The sequence below is a fragment of the Nesoenas mayeri genome (assembly GCF_963082525.1).
Source record: "Nesoenas mayeri genome assembly, chromosome: 2".
Lineage (NCBI taxonomy): Eukaryota > Metazoa > Chordata > Aves > Columbiformes > Columbidae > Nesoenas > Nesoenas mayeri.
In genome coordinates, this window is record NC_137543.1 from 129,677,445 (window position 1) to 129,700,504 (window position 23,060).

A 23,060-nucleotide genomic window follows, 5' to 3' on the forward strand; every position below is an offset into this window, starting at 1 on the left:
CTGCCCTTGCAGCGGTGCTGTCATCCTCCCAGCTGGTCTCTGTGGGTGCTCATTAGCAAATGCTTTCTCTTAGCACTTCAGGTAAGCTGTGTAAGTTTTTTTTCCCCCCCCTAACAGTTTAATTACCTCTGAATGTTCCTTAAAGGAACTTTTCAGCTGTAGATTGGAATATTTTATTTTCTCACACTTTTGTCTTTTCTTTGTTATCTGCATGATCATGACCTCATGTATTGTTGTTGTAACATTTAACCTTGCATATTGTGTTTGCAGTGCATCCTTTTTTGCTTATTTACTGTTGCTTATTTAAAATTTTAACTAAAATCCTTTTGTCTGTTAAGTGGTTTGAACTGTCATGATTCCCAGCTCAGAGCGGAGAAGGTCGAGTGAAAACACTTGCTGTTCCTGCATTAATACCAATACTATTAAGAACTTCTTAAAATAACAGTGTAAATATTTATACTTCCTAACTGTGGTTGTTGAAAAACAAATGTATTCTTTCAGAGTTCAATTGATTCCCTGAGATGTTTGCAAAAGCAACAAAGAATTTTGTGAGAGAAACTAATGATGGAGGCGACTTGATTCCTGTCTCCCACCTGAACGCCTCCGACAAGCTGCAGCTTCTGAGTTTAGTTACGAAGAGGAGGAGATTCTGGTGCTGGCAGAAGCCCAAGTATCATTTCTTGACAGTCACCCTGAGTGATGTGCTTACTGAAGACAAACCGATAAAACCAGGTAAAGCCATGCTTGGGCAGCACTATTAGTGCAGATAAAAAGAATGCAAAGCCTTATTTTTTTATCGTTATTCTCAATCATGTTACTGGAGACCTTCTTTCAGGGGAATGATCTGAAGTATTCTCCATTTGTGGAAATGAGATGGGTGGATCTTTTCTCACTTGACTATTCATTTAACTAAAACCAGTAATAACGAATGTTAAAAAAAATGTTTTGCTTAGATAGCCTAAGTAGTAATTTAAGTAAATTGAGTGCTGAAGGCCGACAAGCTGTACAGACCTCCTGTTTAATAAGAGTGCTGTTTGCAGGCGCGGGAGCTCCCCTAGAACATTTTTGGGTGATTCTAATATGAGATAGTAGTGTGAAACTACACTGTGCTCAAGGTCAAAAAGCTCTGGATAAACAGTGTCTTGTTGGTGATAGCAGCCCAGGGAATGCTGGCATAGGCAAGGCCAAGCAAGTTTTACCACTGTTTCCTCTCTTCTTGCACAGACTGTTGGAAATTATTGACCCTTTTATGTCTTCCTTCATCCAGCTGCAGCAGTCCTAACCAGATTTTAGGATTAATTAACTGGAATCTCATATTTCAGGGAATGTCACAATTCCATACAGGAAGGTAAAATTTAGATGTTGATTGTAGCTGACTTGGAAGACTAGCTGATTCTGAGCCATTCTTTGGTTTATAGGTGTATAAGATTCAGAGTTTTTTGAAGCCATTTAGATGCTTCCACAGGTTTTCAGTGAGCTTTGAGACAGGCATGTAATGAAATATGGTAAGATAAGGGCAGAATATCAAATATCACCCCTGTTGTACAAGCAGGTCTGCTTTGTAGTTTTTCCTTGTAGCTGAAATAAGTCTGTCATTTTAAGTCTTCCATAGCACTTGATTTCAGCATTTCAGTCACCTTATGTTTTCCTAAAATGGCAAAATATAAAAGATAGCAGAGCAAAGATGATGAAAATATGGAGGAAGCAGAAGTAAGAGTTGCAGAGCTGTAAATTTCATTATTTACCTGCTCAGTACTGTTCTTTGCCTTCATTGACTTGTCATATTTGCTGTAAGTTTCTGGTTTTAATTACTTCAAGACCATTTTAGCACTTCCCTTCACAGGTTGAAATTACTTTTATTGCTTTCCTAGTAATTGTGGAGTCTGACTTTGCAAAATATATGGGGAAGTTTGAAGATTCTATTCAAGGAAGTATTGGAGCTTCATTTGGGAAGATCAGCCTGGGAGCTGGAGGGAAGGGCTATGTGGAAAATCAGTCCTCATTTGGAAACTTGAGGAAGCAGGAGATTGACTTGCAGCAGCTTATGAAAGACGTCAAGGACAGGTATGCTTTTAATGTGGGTGTTGTAATGGTCAGGAGAGATTACTGAGATGAAAAGACTTTGGCCAGCTGTTATCATCAAGTTCTGATTTTCAAGTGATGAGTTAAAAATACCAAAATAAAAATTTGCCAGATTTCGAAAGCTTGGGAGTCAAACCTTTCCCTTTCATTTTAAAAACATCTCTCTGCAATTTCATCTTACACATTTGCATGAATTACAACATGGAACAAGAGCCAAATCCTTCCTTCTTTGGTGGACTGTAGTGAGGTGACAATCTGGAAGAAAAATGGGTGGTTTTCTCTCTGTTACTGGGGCAAATGCTATGGAAACTCAATTCAGAACTACCAATATTCTTGTAAGCAGGCTTTATAATTTTGTGTGTGTGTGTCAGTGACCATACTAGAAAATCAGATGGTTTGAAGTTGAAGAAGTGGCAAAGGTGAGCAAGAGTGGTCAATGCATGTTCTGGTAGCTGAACAAAATGTAGTTTATAGATCTACTGTTCACTGTTATTCACTGTAATAGCTGAGGGGCAAACCCCAGATTTTCCAAACTGTAATCTTAATTTTATAAGGTATGCAATGCTTCCTGTCCTGCTGTAAAATGGGGTTGATTTAATGTTGCAATAAGACACTCATGGACCAAAGCCTACTAGGCAACCAGCTGACAAATCAGGGGGCTACTCTGTATTACAAGTCCTGACTCATGGGAGAGGAGAGTGTTGTGTTTGTGACAGCATTGTACCCCGGGTCTGTAGGAGGTGGTGGTGTACATTTTAGTAGCCTTTTCTGATTCTCTGAAGATAAAGATGTTAAATGTTTGTTATCAGGGCGAAAGTTGTTGGAAGTAGTGTAAATTTTCTTTAGATAATACTGATGTTGTAGAAATAATCAATTCTCCATTTTCACAGGAACAAGTGCCTGCTGTTCTTTCTATTGTGAGCGTTCACAAGTCAACAAACTTGTTCTAATAAGGCATCTTGCCATCTTTGTACTAAATGCCTTGTTGAAAACAGAAAATACTGGGGTAAATGTATGTACCAGGCCTTTAAAATTAATATGCATCTAGTATCAGAAAAATAGTGTCAGTCAAGATTTAGACTCTGGTTCTAACACTAGGCAGAGTCTTATAGAAAACCAAACTAGAATGACTTGTATTTAGATCAGTAAGCTCTTATGTAGTTTTCTGCAGTAAATTACCTACTCTGTTCAAACAAATGATACTCCCATAGCATATCAGATTTACTTCAGAACATCTTGGGGTTATAGTCCTGAATGTAACTATGTACTTCAAAGTATATTATTTCGAGTGTGGAAAATCAGTAGGTCTGCACCACTATTAACCTCATTTACAGTTATGTTCATGTCTGTGCATCTTTATAGAAGCAACTAGTTCTTAGTTCATAGAAAAGCTTCTCATAGCTTTTTAAGGCTCATGACGCAAAAAGTATAATTGGTGTCCAATCAGTCTGGCTTCTGCTAGGTCACTGAAAATGGTAAGGACAGCAGAATTTTTATTTTGGAAAAATAAAAGCATAATGCTGAGGCTTAATGGCAATTGTGGCAATACCTTACAAATGAAATTCCAGTTACTCATTCATAAATATTATGTGATTTATGATGGATTATGCCCAAGCTTCTAGCTTCCATTTAATTCATGGAGCATTGTGTGGAATTCAGGAATTCAGCATCCAAGAGTGCTGGTGCCTGGAAGCCAGTGATTTTTGGATGCAAAGCATTATGGTACTATGAAGATGTTTGCCTGTCAGTCCTGAGATGAGAGTCAGACAAGTGTTCTCAATTTCATCTCATGGCATACGTTGCTTGTGCTTGTTAGATCAGTTGCTGTTTTATTGTATTATTTCTATAAATGTAGCCTAAATAGGTTACTTTTTAAAACATTGTTCTTGTATTAGGTTGTTTAAGTCAAATAAATAACAGAAAATTCTAAAAAAACAACAACAAAAAAAACAAACAAAAAAGTCAGAGCGGATACAGCATCTAAATTAAGTCCTCAAGGTTCAGCAAGCTGGAAGTGCTGAGTGGCAGCAAATCGGTTTTCTGTCGTTTCTCATGTGAACCTTCTGAAGGCAAATCTGACTGATCTTTTAATTAGATTCCAGATGCCACATGGGCTCGCCTTTTCTGAACAGAGATGACAGCTGAAGGATGTGGGATGGGGTCCTTCCTGATTTGCAGAAGCAGTGACACTTTAAATGCAGAACACACTCATGTGCAATATAAAATTGAAGTTAAATGGTACTTTTAGGTATATAAACACAGCATATTTTATTTTACCTTATTGCTTTCGTAGTGCGTTGTGCTTGCTAATTGACAGTACTGTAATGTACTGGTTTTTGGTCAGTTTTTGGTATGTTTGGTTGGTTTTTTCGTATGCCTTTAATGCAGTGAGACTGCTATGGATTTAAGAGTATTTTCCATCTTCTATTTTAAGGCTTTCAATACTGTCTGCCATGAGATCCTCATAGAGAAGCAGATGAAGTATGGGCTGGATGAGCAGACAGTGAGTTGGACTGAAAACTGGCTGAATGTCTGAGCCCAAAGTGTGTTGATCAGTGGTACAAAGTCTAGTTGGAGGCCAGTAACTAATGGTGTACCCCAGGGGACAATGCTGGGTCCAGTCCTGTTTAACATCTTCATTAGTCAGCTGGGTGATGGGCTTGATGAGGGTACCCTCAGCAAGTTCGCTGATGACACAAAATTGGGAAAAGTGAGTGATTCACCATATAACCGTCCAGTTCTGGGCTCCCCAGTACAAGGGAGGGATGGAGCTACTGGAGGAAGTACAGTGAAGGGACACAAAGATGATGAAGGGAATCCTCATTTCCACATTTGAGGAAAGACCGAGAAAGCTGGGACTGTTCAGCCTGGAGAAGAGAAAGCTCATGGTGGGGTGGATCTTGTTAATGTATATAAATACCTGAAGGACAGATGCAAAGAGTATGGAGCTGGACTCTTTTCGGTGGTGCCCAGTGACAGAACAGGAGGCAGTGGGCACAAACTGAAACATGAGTCTCTGTCTGAACATCAGGAAACACTTTTTGCCTGTGAGGGTGACTAAGGATGGGCACAGGTTACCCAGAGAGGTTGTGGAACCTCCTTCTGTGGAGACATGAACTTCAGGAGCCTGCTCTAGGTGGCCCTGCTTGAGCAAGAGGGCTGGACAAGATGAACTTCCAACATAACCATTCTGTATTCTCCCCTCCAGTGAAAAAGATGAGGAGGTTATAATCACTGTAGTTCTCAAGGATTAACACATTCACTTGGGCTTTTTGTGTTTTGTTTTTTGTTTGTTTTTTTACCATCTCACTAAGTTGTGTTAGATAATTGAGGTTCTGAGAAGACAGTGACAGCAGAGAGAAGGAAATAGGGCAAAATGGCAGTAGTCAGTTCACATCAGCAGAAAAGTTTGCCTATCCTACTTCCATCATTTTGTGTGAATGATTCCTACCTCTATGATTAGCATATTAGAAAAACAGAGCAAGTGTTACTAGTGGTATACTCTGACATGATTGAAAGGTATTTTTACATTATTGAATATTGCACTTTAATTGATTCAATTATTGTCCTCACTGAGACAAAAAAGGTGCCTAATCCTAATCTGAGTACAGTGGAAATTCAGCCCATTTTGTTATTTGTTCTTTGAAACACCTTGAGCATTTATGCATATGATGAGAAAACCATTCATTTTTCTACCAAAGGTGCTACATGGCTAATATGAAGTCACACAGTGTTACGAGACAGGATTGAATAAAATCATGTGTGTCTGTGATTTTAAAAAATAAGAAGGATGCTGAATAGAAAATAGAGGAATTATCTGTCACTTGCACTCTCAAAAGTCTTTGGTACTCTTGGGAAAGATGTTCTATGAAGTAATTGTCAGGTTATTCTGTAGGGGAAATGGTGAAATGCTATCTTCCTGCAGCCTAGCACACTACTACATTATGCATGCACACACACAATAAAAATACCTATAATTTCATAATACATAATAACCATGTAATGCAACCCATACATCACAAAGCTCTGCTTAGAAAGATTGAAACTGCAGTCAAGCTACTGGAAGTTAGGAAATACATAGCAAGCAATCTTCCAGTCTGCTTATTATCTCTCTTTGCAATCAAGCCTCACTTTTCCTTACAATAGTCCTTGGTTTTCTCTCTCTTACTTGACCGCATCAAGTCCCATTTGTTCCCTCTCATTCAGATCAGCTTTGTCTCACAGACAGCTCGCCAGTCCTACTTCATGTGGTTTCTCTGCTGTCTTCTACCTTTAGATGACACCAGCTGTTCATGGCTCCCAGCCTTCACCTCCACTTCTTCTCCCAGTTCATTGTCACCACTTTCCAGTCACCTGGACATACTCAGGCTCATTTATCGCTGACAGAAGAAGCTGACTGTAGCAGATACTGTGTTCTGGTATGACTCTAACAAGTAGGTCAGAGAGGTTATATTTGAAATAGATTAACAAAAGAAATATTATGCATCTGTGCTTAGTGGAAAGTGGAGAGTGACGTCTGGTGAATTTTCCTCCATGGCGCTGATCTAGAGGTCGCTGTTAGAGAAGATACAAGCTGGGTGAAGGCTCTCACTGTGCAGCAAGCAGCATTTGTAGGGAAGACATCAGATTGTTGCACATTATAAATAAGTGGAGAAGACTGAACAAGCTGAGGAATTTTGGCTGAGCAGTGAGAGATGTTTTCAAGTCAGTCATGTGGATGTTATGGAAGAAGCTGCATTTGGGTGAAGCTGTGAGACACCCATGTGTCTGCAGCTGGGACAGGAGCTGTTGAGGTGGTCTTGCCCAGTGCAGGACTGAGAAGGTTTTTCACTTCTGTGGGTAGTTTGGACCAGTGAAAATTTGTGCAGGTAGGCAAAAGTACTGACTTCAGTGTGAGCATGGAGAGTTCTCACTGCAGTAGCCATTCTCTTTAGAATTCATGGTAAATTAGCAAGCACCTTGCCTTGAGGATTTGTGGGGCACAAGACTGAGAAGACTAGATGGGATTTGATGGAAAAATGTTCCTAGCCCTCTCCTTTGTGGATAGTGTGGTCAGATTCTGCTCTTGAAGGAAAGACCCTCAGTCTCAGCTGTGGGTTTTAGAGCAGCCTCCTGCTCTCTCCTTTAACTGTGAGATCCTGCTCTGTTGCCAGGTGTTGTCTGTTTTCTCTTGCTTTCCATTACTTTCTGCCTTTCTCCTTTCTTTTCTGTTTCCATTCTGCAGCAAATTGCCTTTCTGTTTATTCTCCAGTGCTTTCCTCATAAAAGAAGAAAAAGGTTGAATAAAAGTGAGGGAGGCCTTTGTATTATAGGAGAGTATGAGTGTTTAATCCAATTAAATGTGGAGAGAGTGAGACCAAAACTCAAAGAAATTATTTTCTGTTCATGTTTGACCCATAGAGCTTACAGCATAGTAAATCATTGACCTCAGGAAAGTTATTTAAGCAGAACAAACAATCAAACAAAACCCCATAATCCTTATCTTTTAAATGATCTTTTTTGTACGGTCTCATACTCTGTGTATTGATAACAGGACAGCTCTTCGTATGTTGTATAGTGTTACTTTTGAGTACTTCAGCTCAGCTTCTCAAGGTGGGAAGGGATAAAGTGATGTAGTGCTGGTCACACAAGATCAGCGAGGGCTCCTGTACAATAGATGGTGAAAGAGAGAGTAAGAGTGGTTATAGAACAGAAATAAGAGCTCTGAAATGTGACCTGTAGAACAGAAAAATGCAATTTGTGTGCCTGCATGCATGTATTCTCAGGGATTTAACTCAAATGTCTCTTGTTATTCAGGCACATACTTGATATTTGGGGTGTTATGCTAGCAAATTATTTCAGCTCTTGCAAAAATACGCTTACAGATTCAGTGGCCATTGCCCTGCAATACTTAAACCCTGCTCTGATTGTCAAACTTTAACCCTATTGCGTTTTTCTCCTGATGACTGTTTTCAATGATAATTTAGATAAGCTGGGTATGTGCTTACCTCATGTTGTCTCCTGTTTGAGTCACTGAGAAGAGCAGAATGTGTTGCCTTGTGCAAGCTGCGCCCCAGTGATAACTTGTGGTGTGCCCTCACACAGCCCTGGAGTCGAAGAGGTTTTATGATGTTCAGTGCCAGAAGTCTACAGGAAAGCATTTAAGTGTGCTATCTTAAAAGAAAAAGGTATTTGTAGCTGTTGGTAAGGGTATGGGTGGTGTTCATGTTGCTGCGTGGCCTCTGGTGCTCCTGCAGCTCATCCAGTGCTGCTACCTCAGGAATTTCTTCGCTGCATCCAGTTGCAAGCTCAGCTGTGCCTTCTGATTCTTTGTTCTCCCCCTCTGCAGTGAGTTCTACATCTGAACCTCAAAGCCAGGAGTCTGAGGGGGTCTGAGCCAGTCCCACCTTGGGCAGAATACTGTAGAAGCAGATGGAAGGAACAGTCTCTTGAATTATTTTGATCGTTTGTATAGAGTTAAATCATATTCAGTGCGCTTCTTTTGTTAGCACTCATTCAGAAACAGGAAATCTATATTTAATCTGTATTTCTCTACCTTTGATTGTTTTGTTTCATTTGCTCTAACTTTTGGGGATATCTGGTGTTTTGTCATTCCAGTAAAGCAGACAAAAAGTATATCACATGAAAGCAAATGATAAATTGCTCTTATGCTTCTTCATTGTACTTCTTCCCCTGTGGCTTCTTGGGTCAGAAGTTAAAATTGCAAGTTCTTAGTGCCTTGATTTGTATTTTCAAGATGCTTAGCACACCTCTTCAGAACCATAAATAATTATTGTGAAGTATGTGATAGGCTTGATGGTCTGTTATTGTGATAACTAATAGCTCTGCTTTGTCAGGCACTTCTAAGAGCAGCAGTGTTTGTGATTGCTTGACATTTCTTCAATTTTTGCTTAATCCAAAGATTCATTGCATTCCAAATATAAAGCATGGTTTTGCACCACAATAAAAAAGTTATATTAATAATCTCAGGAATGCTTGGGGCTGCTTTTCTAGTGGCTACTGCTTTGCTTCAGAGGAATTTTCTTTCCCTTGTTTAAACAATCAACTTTAAGGATTTCAGACAGTTCATTCCAACTGATTGAACTTTCATACAAGCATGTAACTCTCCAAAGATCAAAAATTGCTTCAGGATATTTTTAATTTAATAAAGAAGCAAGCTGACCAGACTTAGAGGGACTGCATAAATCCAAAACTCCAGAATCTAATAAATCTGAAACTTTTTAATTAGAAGTGGAGATATCCTGATTTAAATAAAGTGGAATCAGACATATCTTTCTGTCATATTTTTGGGGCATTGCCATTTAGCCCTATGAATAGCCATTTACATTGAAAGGGAGGAGAAAAGACTGAGCAAGTTGAGCCAGGCCTAGCAATCTTTTAATCTTCCAGCTGTCATGCTAGAGTTATCTGTTCATAGAAAATACAACTTCTCATCTGCGGACCTCCAATGGGTATTTTACAAAAGTGTAATATAATTGAGTGTAATATAATTGGAGTAGGGATGACTTGTGAAGTTGGCTACAGACTTGAGGTCCTTCCCACTGTTAATTTTTGTTTGACTGTAACAGTCCTGGACATTAATTGTAACTTGTGACGTTATACTGATGAATAACACAGGAGTTTATAGTGGATGTTTTTTTCATTAATCTTCTGCAATCTCGAAATCCATTAGATCTTTTCTATGTTTTCTTGCCCAGCCCTTTGAAGTGCTGGGTGAGTGCTGATCCCGCTCAGCCAGGTCAGGGTTGACGTGGACACTGCAACAGATCCACAGCAAGCTGTGAGAGCTGTCACTGAGATGTCATGCTCTCACTGTGCTGTTCGTCCCTCAAGGAGAAATTCTGGTGACTCAGAATGTGGCAGTGGTGTGTCAGGGCACTCCTTTGCACATGGGCCTTCAGAAGCCAAACCAGCATTGCTAACAGTGGTTGCCTCAACCTGTCCTAGTCCAGGGTGAGCCTGGAGCACTTGGGCATGAAGGAGCCCATGTCACCTCTCCTGTTGAGGAGCGCCTGATGGCACACCTGCAGCAGGTGGAAGGACATACAAAGACAGGAGTCACAGGACTGAATGGTGACAAGGCAATAAATGAGCCTGAGTATGGCCAGGTGACTGGAAAGTGGTGACAATGAACTGGGAGAAGAAGTGGAGGTGAAGGCTGGGAGCCATGAACAGCTGGTGTGATCTAAGGGTAGAAGACAGCAGAGAAACCACATGAAGTAGGACTGGCGAGCTGTCTATGAGACAAAGCTGATCTGAATGAAAGGGAACAAATGGGACTTGATGCGGTCAAGTAAGAGAGAGAAAACCAAGGACTATTGCAAGGAAAAGTGAGGCTTGATTGCAAAGAGAGATAATAAGCAGACTGGAAGATTGCTTGCTATGTATTTCCTAACTTCCAGTAGCTTGACTGCAGTTTCAATCTTTCTAAGCAGAGCTTTGTGATGTATGGGTTGCATTACATGGTTATTATGTATTATGAAATTATAGGTATTTTTATTGTGTGTGTGCATGCATAATGTAGTAGTGTGCTAGGCTGCAGGAACTTCATAACATGGATTGTGAGCACAGGTCTTTTTGTATTCTCTGATAACTTCTTTGGTTGAAATAATTATTTGACTAGAGACTGCAGGATGTGAGCTATTGACTTACTGCACTGTTTGTGCTGACGTGAGACCCAGAAGGGAATGGTTAACCAGCATCTCCTGCCATGGCCATGTTAGTGTCAGCGGGAGTTCATAGTAGCAAAAGATTTGGTCCAGTGTCCACGAACCTGGCTGGTTGTTTTCATTATACACTGGACTTTAAAGCTGTCTTTAGTTCTCTCTTGCTTTTTTTTTTGCTTAGCAGCCAGACAACCGTGATTTTTTTTACAGAGTAAGGAATTAAGAATTCAATATGTGTGTTGAGACTTACTGTGGAATACAGATATTTACTGCTAGCAAGTAACAAAAGAGGACATAATAATTTTGAGGAGGCTGCTTATACAGCCATCATTGTTATTTTTACAATAAAAGCTTCTTCAAGCAATTAAGAAAATGTTTTTTTTTCTCAATTCTAATATTTATGTTGCTAATGACATCTTTTCTTTTTCAGAACAATAAATCTAAACAGTAGTTTACTGCAACAAGTAATAGAAAGAAAGCATGAAGTGCTGTGCATCTTGAGAGAAAAGATAATAACAACTCAGAAGTGCACAATATCTGAACATATCCAGACAGAAGAAAAAGTCAGCGGCATGTTGGGATTCAGTACAAAAATAGTAAAGGTAAAAGTAGTTATAGTCTACAAGGAATAGAACATTTTGCAGATTAACTGAGAAGAAATTTTGATTTCTCCAAATAGATTTCAGAGTATTTTTGCAAGAACTCACTGCACTGCTAATTGTAAATGTTTTTTCTGTTGCCTTACTACCAAAAGGTGCCATCTTATAGTGTGACCCTGGACTGTGGTTTCCATCCATACTGCCAAATTGTGATTCAGTTTCTATGTAAATTCCCACCTACAGCATAGTGTAAACCAAACGTAGCAACTGAGTGAAACTTGAGGAGCAAAAAGCATTGCTGAAGCAAATTTGTTCAAAAAGCCAAGTAGTTGTTCATCAAAAATGTTTGCAGTGTCTACTGAGTTTTAATATTTATTGAGAAGCTATTTTTTTTTCAGTCATGGGAGCAAACATTAGCTGCATCATGAGGATATCTGAAAAATGCCCTGTGAATTGGAAAAAAAAATACCAAAGTCAAAATACATGCTAATTCATTTTAAGTTGTGGGTTGTTTGGTTGGTTTTGTGGGAGTTTTTTTGTGTTTTGTTTCGTTTGGGGTTTTTTTTGGTGTGTGTTTTGTTTATTTGTTTGTTTCTTTTGTGTGTGTGTGTTGGGGTTTTTTGTTGGTTGGTTGGTTTTTTGTTTTGTTGGTTTTGTTTGTTTCAGGTTTTGTGTGTGTGTTTTGTTTGTTTTAAGCTGCAGAGGAATCACTTCCATGTACAGGGTGTCTCCAGTAGGAGAAATCTGGGAGTTGCAGTTCAACAACCCTCTGTGCAAGTGCCAGTCTCCTGGTACCAGTCTCCCGCTGGGCCAAAGGGGTGTCAGGGCAGCCTACAGAAGTGGGTGCCTGTTTCCTAGTGACACGTTGTTTCACTCGTGGCAAAAGCTGCACCTGGAGCTCAACTTTGTACTAGGACAGGGTAGCTAAGAGTTCGATAACTGCCCTTGGCATTGTACTTCTACCTCGGTGTTCGTCTTGTTCCTTTCATAGATGTCAAATGTGCTTTAGTCACTATGGAGAATAAAGCATATTCTTTCTCTGTATTTTTTTTCCCCCATAATTAAGTCTGTGCTTAGGCTACACAATAGCTGAATCAGATGAACAACAAATAAATCTGTCCTCTAGGTTTCAGTGAGTGAAAATGGAAGTATGATGAAGGATTCTAGTGTGATCCTTGAAATTCCTCCAGCAACCACTATCGCCTATGGTGTAATTGAGCTGTTTATAAAGAACAGTGGCCAGTTTGGTAAGTATAAAGCTCGTTTTCTGTGGCGTGTAGATTAGCTGTGGACAGAACTGTTTGTTGGGGAACAATTTTTGCATTTCTGTGTGTATGAAGGTGGTGATATTGTATGGCCTCCATTCCCTTGATGGTTATTTGTGCTGTGAAATGCTGCTTGGCTGATTTAGTAATGCATTTTCACTTGTTTGAATAAATCATAAACTCAGACTAACTTAGGTCTCGGGGGACCGCAGGAGGCTGTCTAGCTCAAGATGCAGCTCACGGCAGGGCCAACTTTTGAAGTTTGATCTAACTTCGGTTTTATATCAGATTGGTCATATCCTTATCTATTCAAATTTTTATTCTCTCCAGAGATGGAGATTTCATCACTCGTCACGGCAACTTGTTCTTATATTTGACTGTCATCACGGTGAACTTTCTTTTTTCTTAATATTTAATGAGAATTTTCCTTTCTCTAATTTTTCTCCTGCATTTTGTGCTATCATCATACAAAAGAGTCTGGCTCCGTCTTCATGCTTCCATTAGGTAGCCATAGATAGTAATAAGGTTCTCCCTTAGCAATGCAAGGTGTTTTAAAAAGATGGACCAAATTTCAAAGGTATAGTGATTTCAAATTGGGCCCATCTTTTTGAAACACTCTCTGCTTTCTCCAGGCTGGGTGTACCCAGTCTCTCAGCCTCTTCTCAGACATGATGTTCTCTATCCCTCAGCCGTCTTGGTGGCTGTTTGCAAGATTGCGCCAGGGGAGTCCAAAACTGGACAGAACACTCTGAATGCAGTCTCCCAAATAGAAAAATCACTTTCATCAGTCTGCTAGCCACACTCTTGCCAGCACAGCCAACAATGCAGCAAACTTCAATAGCTGCAAGGGCACGCTGCTGATCCCCTTCAATTTGTTGTCCAGATCTTTTTCCGCAATTTTCCTTCTAGGCTGTTGCCTTCACCTCTTGGCAGGGAGAGTGAACTGAATATAAATCAGTGGTCAACTCAGGAATGTTTAAACAACAGTGATTCTGAGAAAATAATTATTCATAAAGTATGGTACTAGAATTTAAACTTTTCTGTCTGTTTTAACTTTAATATATAGATTGCTCTCAGAATGGTTGCATAAGTGTCCTTGTCATGTTTTCAGGTCATGCTTTACTTAAGTCAAATACTTTCAGGTGTCAAGTTAAAAAAATAAAGTTGAAATTAGCTTTGGGGGGAGTAGTAACACTGCTCTGCAGAATCACCTGGCTTTTCTTTCCTGTTTATCCTCAGTTAAACTCCCTGAGCTAGGGGAGGTTTCAGGAGATCTTATGCAAGAAGGAAAGAAATCAGATGGACTGTGTAGGACTGGAAGTTGGAAAGGACTGATGTGGAGAGAAGCAGGAGATAATTGAAGTGCAGTTGAGATTCGAATACAGAATGCACTTTATTTGGATAAGAAATGCAGAAGTTACTCTCCATAATTCTCCTTCAACTGACTTCTGATATTAAGGAAGTCGATAGGTTCAGGAATGTAAGTAAATATCATCTAACCTGTAATTAAAAAAAAAAAAAAAAAAGAAAGAAAAAAGTGGAATTGCTCACATAGAATCATAGAATGTCTTGAGTTGGAAGGGACCCACAAGGATCATCAAGTCCAACTCCTGTCCCTGCATATGACAACCCCACAGTTCACACCATGTGGCTGAGAGTGTTGTCCAGTCTCTTCTTGAACACCGTCAGGCTTGGGGCTGTGACCCCTCCCTGGGGAGCCTGTTCCAGTGCTCCACCACCCTCTGGGGGAAGAACCTTTTCCTGATGTCCAACCTAAACCTCCCCTGGCACATCTTCCTGACATTCCCTCAAGGTTCTGTCATTGGTCACCAAAGAGAAGAGATCAGCACCTGCCCCTCCTCCTCCCCTTGTGAGGAAGCTGTAGCCACCATGAGGTCTCCTCTCAGTCTCCTCCAGGCTGAACAAACCAAATGACTTTAGCTGCTTCTCATATGGCTTCCTCTCCAAACCCTTCACCAACTTCATGGCCCATCTCTGGACACTCTCCAGTAGCTTTATATCCTCTTTATCTTGTGGCGCCCAGAACTGCACACAGTGCAGTTACAGTACCTAGACCAAACACAGAGATATACCAGGGGGCATTGACTTCATGGTCATGATAGAGCTGTAATTCAGAGTCATCAGGTGCAGTTAAGGCTGTCTGACTGCAAAGGATGTACAGGTGGTAGCTTGCTTAGGTGTTTTCTGGGTGGGAATTCCTATGTCCTGCTGCTAGCTGATAATGCATGGGTTTTGTTAATGATCTGTATTTCTCTTTTTCCACTTCTTTTCTCTTTTTTTTTTTTCTTTTTCATATTTAATGGTACATCTTTGAAGCTTCAAAACCAGCACAGCTTGTTTTGTGTTTTATCTCAAACAACCTGTGTCTTGTTGCCTTTTTTTTTTTTTTAAAAAAAATTTTTGCTCTCTTCCCTTGCCTGACTGTCATTGAGAAAGTCAAGTGGAGGAACTAACAACAAAATTAGGGATTTGCCAGCAAGAATAAGTATGGTGGAGCCTAACCTTCAACTGCTTCATGTCTGAGCAGTGATCAAGGTCTTTTTATTGAAACAAAAATAGCCTTTGAAGTTAAATCCAGAGACTAATATTGTCCTTTCACACGAGTCTGAAAGTGACCATTAGCAGGTGTAACATAATGGGCTTCTCTTCACAGAATTACAGAATAAAGTACATGCAAGGTTTTTTGCTTGTTTCTTTTTCTTTGCCACTGGTAGTGCTTGAGTTATTCATAAAGAAGAATGGTTATAAATCTTATCTAAAACAGTCTGGCTAATGTGACTAGACGTGCTTGGACATTTTTATAAATACATTTTAAAAAGAAAGGAAAAAAAAAAAAAAGGTCTAGTCCTTTTCTGATCCCTTTACAATAATGTTTTCCTGTAATCATTCTGTTTGATTTCTACAGGTTAATTTTCCTCTACATGTAAAAGCTGTTCCTGTAAAAGGCTTTGCAGTTTTGTGCCTCCACACTGCAAGTCTTCTTGTTCTTGCTTTACAAAACAGGAGGTATAGTAGCACCTGACTTGATATGCTTTGTTCTGTTCATTGCTGTGTATGTGTGACTTACTTCCTCTTAAACGTCTATAAATTAAACAATGTGAATCTTTTCAGCTTCTCCATGCAGAGGAGTCTCTTTGCCTTTGATTGCTTTCATTGATCATCTCTGCTTTTCTTCCATTTTTGTTAATGTTTCTCAATAACTAACAAGATCTAACTGCACTATCAGAGTTTTGCAATTGATGGGTGTAATAGAATTCAGTAGCAAAAATATCACAGTATTATCTATATTCTTTAATTCAATTATTTTCCCTTCTCTTTTTTTTTTTAAGAGTATGACAAAATTACTGTTACAAAATTAATTAACAGTCCTATTAATACAAAATTTTCAAAGTTCTGTGTTTTTCTCTGAATCAAGTCTGATTATGAGATTTAACAGCAGAGTCTGTATCTCTTAAAACCTGTCACATGTTGCTGTGTATTGACTTTCCTTATTAGCATCATTCCGCTCTAGGAGCACAGGTAGTTTATTAGCAGAATCTTCCTCCTTCAGGGTTCATGTGAAAGCTGTGTTATTATCAATGGAAGGAACATGAGAGTCTTGGCCTTAAGGTGCCTGAGCTGCTGTGCGGAGTCTTGTTGCTTTGGGAAGTTCTTTAATTTGTGTTAATCGCTTTCAGCTCCCCTGCAGCTCGCTCTTCTCTGTGGAGGGTTATGGAGGCATAAAGGTTGGTCTTGTATTTCTCTGTGGTGGAGAGTTCTTTGTCTGCTCTCCTTTTGAAAAAGCTTTTTGCTGATGGAGTGCTCTCTGTGCTTTCTCATCTACTTTGAATGTCCTTAATTTGGTAAGACAGACTCTTACAGCTGCAGGAAGGTTATATTTAGGTTTTGTGCCTGGTACATGTGAGCACAGTGCTTGATTAGTTACCTTGTCTTTTCCATTTGCTGTCCGGTGTTACTTTAAAATTGAGATCAGATCCTCTTGCTAGCCTGCCTGCCTTCTCCTCAGACCTGCTGCAGGGTGTCAGGGGTACAGCTTCGAATCTTGCATTTGAGCCTGTAAAAGGTCATCAGAATAATACACAGGGCTTTGATTATATTCTTCATCTTTGGGGCACAATATTGGACACATGAGCACAGAACCTGATATTACAGGTTTCTCAGCGTAACTTCTACAGTGGGTCCCTGTGTAGCTCCAGAAGTCCCTTGGCTTCATCGAGTGGGGGCATTTGGGTGGCAAGAAATCTGCAGTCCTGGTTTAGGGGGTGGTCAGTGCTTACCATGAAGATGAGGCAAAGCAGAAAGGGTAATCCAGCCAGGGTGTGGTATTTTCTCCACAAAGTTATTGCAGCAAGACAGTATATTGCAGGGTGATTCTGTTAGTGAACGTGGCTGGGTGAAGTCCTTTAGAGACGTGGAAATGCCCTTTGCTCTCTACTCATCTGGAGATCTTGAGGATGAATGTGTGGCTTGGCTTAGAAAGAAGAGGGAGTCTATCAGTGCCATGACCAGAAGCAACTCTCTGAGGGACTCTCAGAGTCTGGATGAATCTCAGAAAGTGCTTTGCTGTGTCTCCATCGTGAGTGGATCCTGTAGCTGCCGCTACAGCACATCTCTTAATTGCTAGAAAATGTGAGGGATTCCTACCCGCATCTCATGCATGCAACATTCAGATATATGGTGTTGGTGAGAAGTTTTCATGTTATTTGCTGTCTAGATTACTTTAATTCACAGGAGCTGGTGTCATGTTTTGTAGTTTGCAGCTGCGCCCCAGGACCTTTATCTGCGCACACTGTACCAAACATCAGGGCTGCAGTAATGCTCAATAATTCATATACGTATCAACCTTTGGCATTCCTCCCATCTGGAAGAGATGAGACATGGAGAAATCACATGCAAACCCACTAGAGAATATAAGCTAGCATCTCTTTCGGTAATTGCTTATGTATTTTATTAATGATTTTTTTAAATTTGATTTTCTAATTGCAGAATTCTGTCTGCTAGATGAACAGCAAGGAGGTTTTGAAAAAGAAAGCACAGAAGGCTCGACATATCACCATTCAGCACTGTTCAGAGATGGTTCATTTCTCTATCAGCCAGATGCTGTTGATAATGAGATGTACTCGGGGGCTAAAAACCTCATTCCCAGTGATGCTTCTTTAAGTGTATTGAAACAAGGTATTACCAGCAATGCTTTACATGATTACCTTACAGGGAGTTAGGCAGCATGATAGGAGGAAATAATCTGGTACAACAGTACATGAAAAATTATGTTAGTTCACTTTAATAGCCCATATCAGGATGTCTTGGTGGAATGCACTGAAAGAATAGAAGAATTTACTTCTGCAATGGGTATATGCAGTAGAACATCCTGAATCCCTTTGTCATAAATATGATTTTACAAAATTGGATTTCTGCAGCAGTTCTGTTACATTCCAGATAAGCTCTAAGATCAGTGATGATTTATGCTTTCATTCAGAGACACTGAGAATATTTTTTAATGATTTGGAAAATGCTCAGTAAAGCTATTCGGTCTAGGCTTATTTTCAGTCTCAAAAATTACAAAGACATCTCCCTTGCCTTCAATTAGTCTCATTATTTTCTGAGAAGCTTTATAGACATCTTTGGTATCAACTGCAGCTGCTGAAATTTAAATGTGATTTAAATGGAAGTTTGCAAGTTGGTATAATATGCCAGGCACAAGTTATTTATTGTAGGGATGCAGAAGGAAGGGGCAGAATTGTCACCAGGGGAGTGAAAAAGGGGAAAACAAATCAAAGCCTCAGAAGACACTTCACTTGTCCTCAGTTGTTGGTGAAGTTCTGACAGCTTGTTCTAATGATGAACATCGCTTGTGCTAACTCTAAACTTCGCCCTTTGTTCGTGGCTCTTCAATAGACTATGACCAAAATAGGTATTTATTGTCCTGAAATAAATTCTGTCATTCTCCAGTGTGAAAGAAACGACTGTGTCCCCTTGTGTGTATAAAAGACGCTTGTGAAAGAATGGTATGCCACTGTTTGGGTTTTTTGTTTCAGCTTGATGTGTCCATGTGCTTTTCTTGCTTAAAAGGCTCTGAGGTTTCTTTTAATTAATTAACCCAAACTGTTGGAAAAAAACTAAAAAAAATTGTTTCTGCTGAAGCAATTTACAGTAGGTTTCCTCTTGTGTTATTTGTGTGGACAGTCATACAATTGTGTCAGGTACAAAATATGCCTGTGGCTGAGCTTTTTCTTTTTCTATTTTTTCCCCCATGAAATAGTTTTTAGATATAAAAGGCATCTTCAAAGAGAGCGTGTTTCTTGACAAGAGTGACATGAAGGGCAATTTCTTTTAAAAAGGTTAAGAACACTTGCATGCTCATATATTTGGAATGTGGAAAACCACATTCCAACCTTCCAGTTGGCATTATTGACTTGAAAATTTATTTTCTTTTAGCGAAGTGGTCATCTGATGTCTTAGAACGTTTTGGCTTTGGGTCATAATTGAATTGTGGAGAAAGAAGTGCAGTTATGTGTATCGTAGTGGACTCAGTATTTCAATCAAAAACAGATTTTTGTCCTCATTGTTGTAATACATCTTTTTAGGTCAGGGGTGCCAGGGTGTAATTCTTGGCACCTGGTGACATATGAAGGCAATAACAATTTAACATTTAACAACAGGAACTTTTAATTCCTTGTGTGAACTCATACCATTGACTTTGTAACTCGTATTAACCAACAGATGAAGAAGTGAGGTTATGAGTAGAACTCTTATTCTGCCTTATAAAATAACACTCTCTGGAGATGAACTTTCAAGCGAGAAACCCAATATATGGTTAGTTCAGTTAAGGTTAAAATACTGACTTCTAAAATATTCAAAATACTGAATAGCAAATGTTGATCCTTGGTAGCTGTTCTTTTTTAGAATTTTCATTGATGCTTCATTGGCTCATTAGGGAAATATAATTAGATGTCTTCCAGCCTTGCATTACAACCTGTGCTAATGGAAATCTGGATGTCAAGATGTGATAAATGAGCTTGTGAAACACATAGCAAAAATGTTAACTGTTTTTACTGCCATTTGTGCAGAAATACTAAAGTTCTGCTTTTTACTGCTTTCTCGGGAAAGATCTGTCACAGTTGAAGACTCAGTTCCAGCCCTTTGTGAAGCTGCCGGAAGACAAGCAAAAAGCTTTATATAAAACCCTTTGTGAACTCCTGCTCCATGAAGAAATGGTGATTGCCCTGGAGGACACGGTAAGATGAAGAAACTTTGCTTGCTTCCTAAAAGTAATTTCAGAATAGAGCAAGCATTCTCTTTTGCTCAAACTTTTCTCTTTTCAGGAAGTTTTACTTATTCTTTCTCTTGCAGTTAGACGATATCTGCACAGGAGACAAGCCAGATCTGAAGGAGTTAAAGCCACCACAACAGCAAGACCTCCTTGGCTTCTTGCAGCTCTTAGGGTGCAGTTTACAGAGTGAGCTGCTGTTAGAGAAATACCAGCCTCAGGATGAAGAACTCTTCTCAGCTGCTCACCTCCTCATCAGCGCCATCTCCGGTATGTTGTCAATGAAAAGAAGAGCTCTTTTTTCCATTTTCCTTTTAGAAGCTCCCTCTGTGTTACAGCGTTTATGGCTCTTTTTGAGCAGTTGGTGAGCTGAGTGAACATGATTTGTTCTGTTCCTTTTTATGGGTTTCGTATACCATACTTAGCATTCCTGGCTGTGAATTAAATTCAGCCCTCAATCACTCACAGATTTTGCTTGTAAAATACACATTCCCTCAAGACTGCTCAGCTCTGCTTTCTGCAAAGTGTGGGCATTTCCAGTTTGGCAAGCTAATTTCTGTTCTTATCGGATACCGGCGTCCTTCCCAATGAAATGCTGAGAATTGCAAATTAGGTGTTTTTTTTCAATGTAACAGCATTTATTGTTGAGGTGCGAACTATATTTAGCAGAAATGGATTTAACATAGAGACGCTGCAATTAGAGGGTTGTTTTTCAGCTGCTCAAAAAGGAGATTAAACATAAATGTCAAACAAATGCCATGCTCGCAATCTAGTTGGCACCACAGTGTTAATTAAAAGCTACCTGCGAAGTCCAAGACAGATTCCTTCCTGGCTTTTTCTCCCCTCTCTCACATATAAAGAATCTCCTGACATTAAGATAACGCAGGGAAGTCCGGTTGTGCTGTCAGCTGGATGTGGCGCTGTGCAGCAAAATGTCAATGTGCATCTGTACACGCACAGCACCCGGGCAGGAAAGCTTAACTCGTTTGCAGAGACAGAAAAGAAACAGAAAACAGAAACCTGCTGATGTGGTAACGCTTGTCAGATGCTATTAGCAGCGGGGCACAGTTAATTGACTGTGTTGCATTATCACCTGACTTTGGACATAATGTCTGCTGCTAACTTCCAGGCGTCAGTGTTGTTGGATCAAGAATCAAAAGCTGGTTTATGCCTTTTGCTTCTATTAGGAATTATGGCCTTGCAGGTACAGAGTTGAAGGGCACCAAGGGATTGTTTAGTCCGTGTTGCTGCCCCAAGGTAGGCTCAGGCTCTGTCTTTCCTCTCAGATTGTGTTTTTGCTGAAGTCAGCATCACGTAGATTTTTGAGAGTGGAGGTTCTTGTTTTATTTAAGGCCTAAATAATTCGTCCAGCCTGCAGACTCGGAGTAGAACACTGGGCAGACACTTAGGGAGGAGACAAGAACAATGGGGAATAAATCCTCTTTCTTGCAAGCTGCCTTCTCTCGAGGGCAGGGACAGTCAGTGTGGGGCTCATACCCATCCCCCATCCCATTTTATTCTGTGCTCTGGGAAGCGGGCAGGGAAGGGCTGGGTCAGCCACTTCCAGACGTCCAGCAGAGCCCCTGTGGCAACTCTGCTCCTCCTTACATTGCTTTGATCTCCAGTGTCCATGTCACGAGGCGCTGTACCTGCGGTTGGGCCTCAGAAATGCAGCTCCTCTGTCTTTGCTTAGCAGGAGAACCTCGTAACAGAGCTCACTGTTAAGAGTCCCCTTTGCAGCAGCCAGCCTCATGCAGTGTTACTAGAAACAAGCTCTCCCTTGTAACATTTCCTCCCCAGAGCTGCCTGATGACACGCTGGTCCTGCTGCGTGCCTGCTGTGATCTTCAGGTTGTTCCAGCTTTGTGTTCTTTGGTGAGTAATCGAAACGTGACTGTGTCCGTGTGGGCCCCAGCAGCAGTAGTGACTATGCTCTCGGCCGCCTTGTGTGGCTCACCCAGTAAACAAGATGTCAAGCTCCAGTGCGAATTTCAGCCCTAGGCAAGGTCAGAGGCTGCTGGTGACAAGCCATGCAGGTAATTTACTGCAGGTGGACACCTGCCTTGTAAAATGTTTCTGTATTTAGGAGGTTCCGTGAGCTGTGAGCAAAGGAAAATTTGTAATTTAAGCTTGAATTTTAATTTAGTAATAGTCTCAGTAGCCAATTTTAAAGTCTCAGTAACAGTAATCACCAGCCCTTGGGAAACATTTCAGTTTGATAGCAGCAGCGCTTGTGCCTTGGCCAGTTCTGAAGTTCCAAAACACTGAGGCTATCCGTTAAAACTGCTGAAGGAATGGGGCAGGGCTGCCATTCTACATGAAATTCTTTTAAGCTCACTGACAAAAATAATAGTAAAAACCTCTTAAATATGTGGGGGCAAGGGGAATGCTACTGTTTTCTCAGAGTATGAGTGATAGTTCAGTGTGATCTGCAGCGAGAGAAGTTGAACTGGGGGAAAGGACACGATAGGAGAGAGATTTCTCTTTAGAGGGTGCCGTAGACCTTTGGTTCTGGATGAGTACCTTGTACTTACCCAATAGTAAAGGAATCTCACCCTTTTGCAGCTGCCTTGTAGGCGCTCTGGTGGTTTTGTAAGGAAGAACTGAGCTGTGCAATGGCAGGAACAGCACTGCTTGGAAAACCTTTTTAATGTCTCTGTCTTTTGCTCTCTCTCATGAATACAGCCCAACATCGCTTCAGCCGACGGCGTTGTGGCGCTGAGCAGTCCTTTGGTGGCTTCCCTCGCTGACAGGGGGAGATTTGACGTCGTGCAAAGGCTGTTTGCTTCATCAAACATCAATTTGGAAATGACAGGATCTTCTGTAAAAGCCGTAACTATGAAAGAACCTAGATTCTCCCCACTTGTTCTTTACGTTGCATTGTACGGATTTTACGCTTTAGGTGGGAACGTATAGGAGCTTTGCTGAGCGTCCAGTTACTGCTGTAGTCTGTTCTTTCTTCTGTAGCTCTGCGATGTAGTGTCGGTGTGTTTGAACTAGCAGGAGAGCCACTCAATGGATGCTCATCACTGTTCCACCGGGGGGTGTGGGGTCAGGGTGGGCTCGGTGTGCCCGGGGTGAGCACTGCGCTGCCCTCCCGTGAACCGCTGCTCTGCGGTTCCGCTGAGGTGTGTGTCTGCCGTGGAACATAGGTAAACAAG

General features: G+C 40.6%; 1 protein-coding gene across 1 annotated transcript; it reads left to right on the forward strand.

The window, feature by feature from the left end:
* Positions 1-521: 521 nt before the first annotated feature.
* GSDME (gasdermin E) lies at positions 522-22,815 on the forward strand (the record flags this gene model as incomplete). The annotated part of the gene is made up of 9 exons (XM_080339836.1): positions 522-732; positions 1,872-2,064; positions 11,179-11,350; positions 12,474-12,594; positions 17,620-17,808; positions 19,741-19,868; positions 19,984-20,170; positions 21,701-21,774; positions 22,585-22,815. The coding sequence occupies 9 exons, from the start codon at positions 522-524 to the stop codon at positions 22,813-22,815; spliced, it is 1,506 nt and encodes a 501-aa protein (XP_080195962.1).
* Between the last annotated feature and the right edge of the window lie 245 nt (positions 22,816-23,060).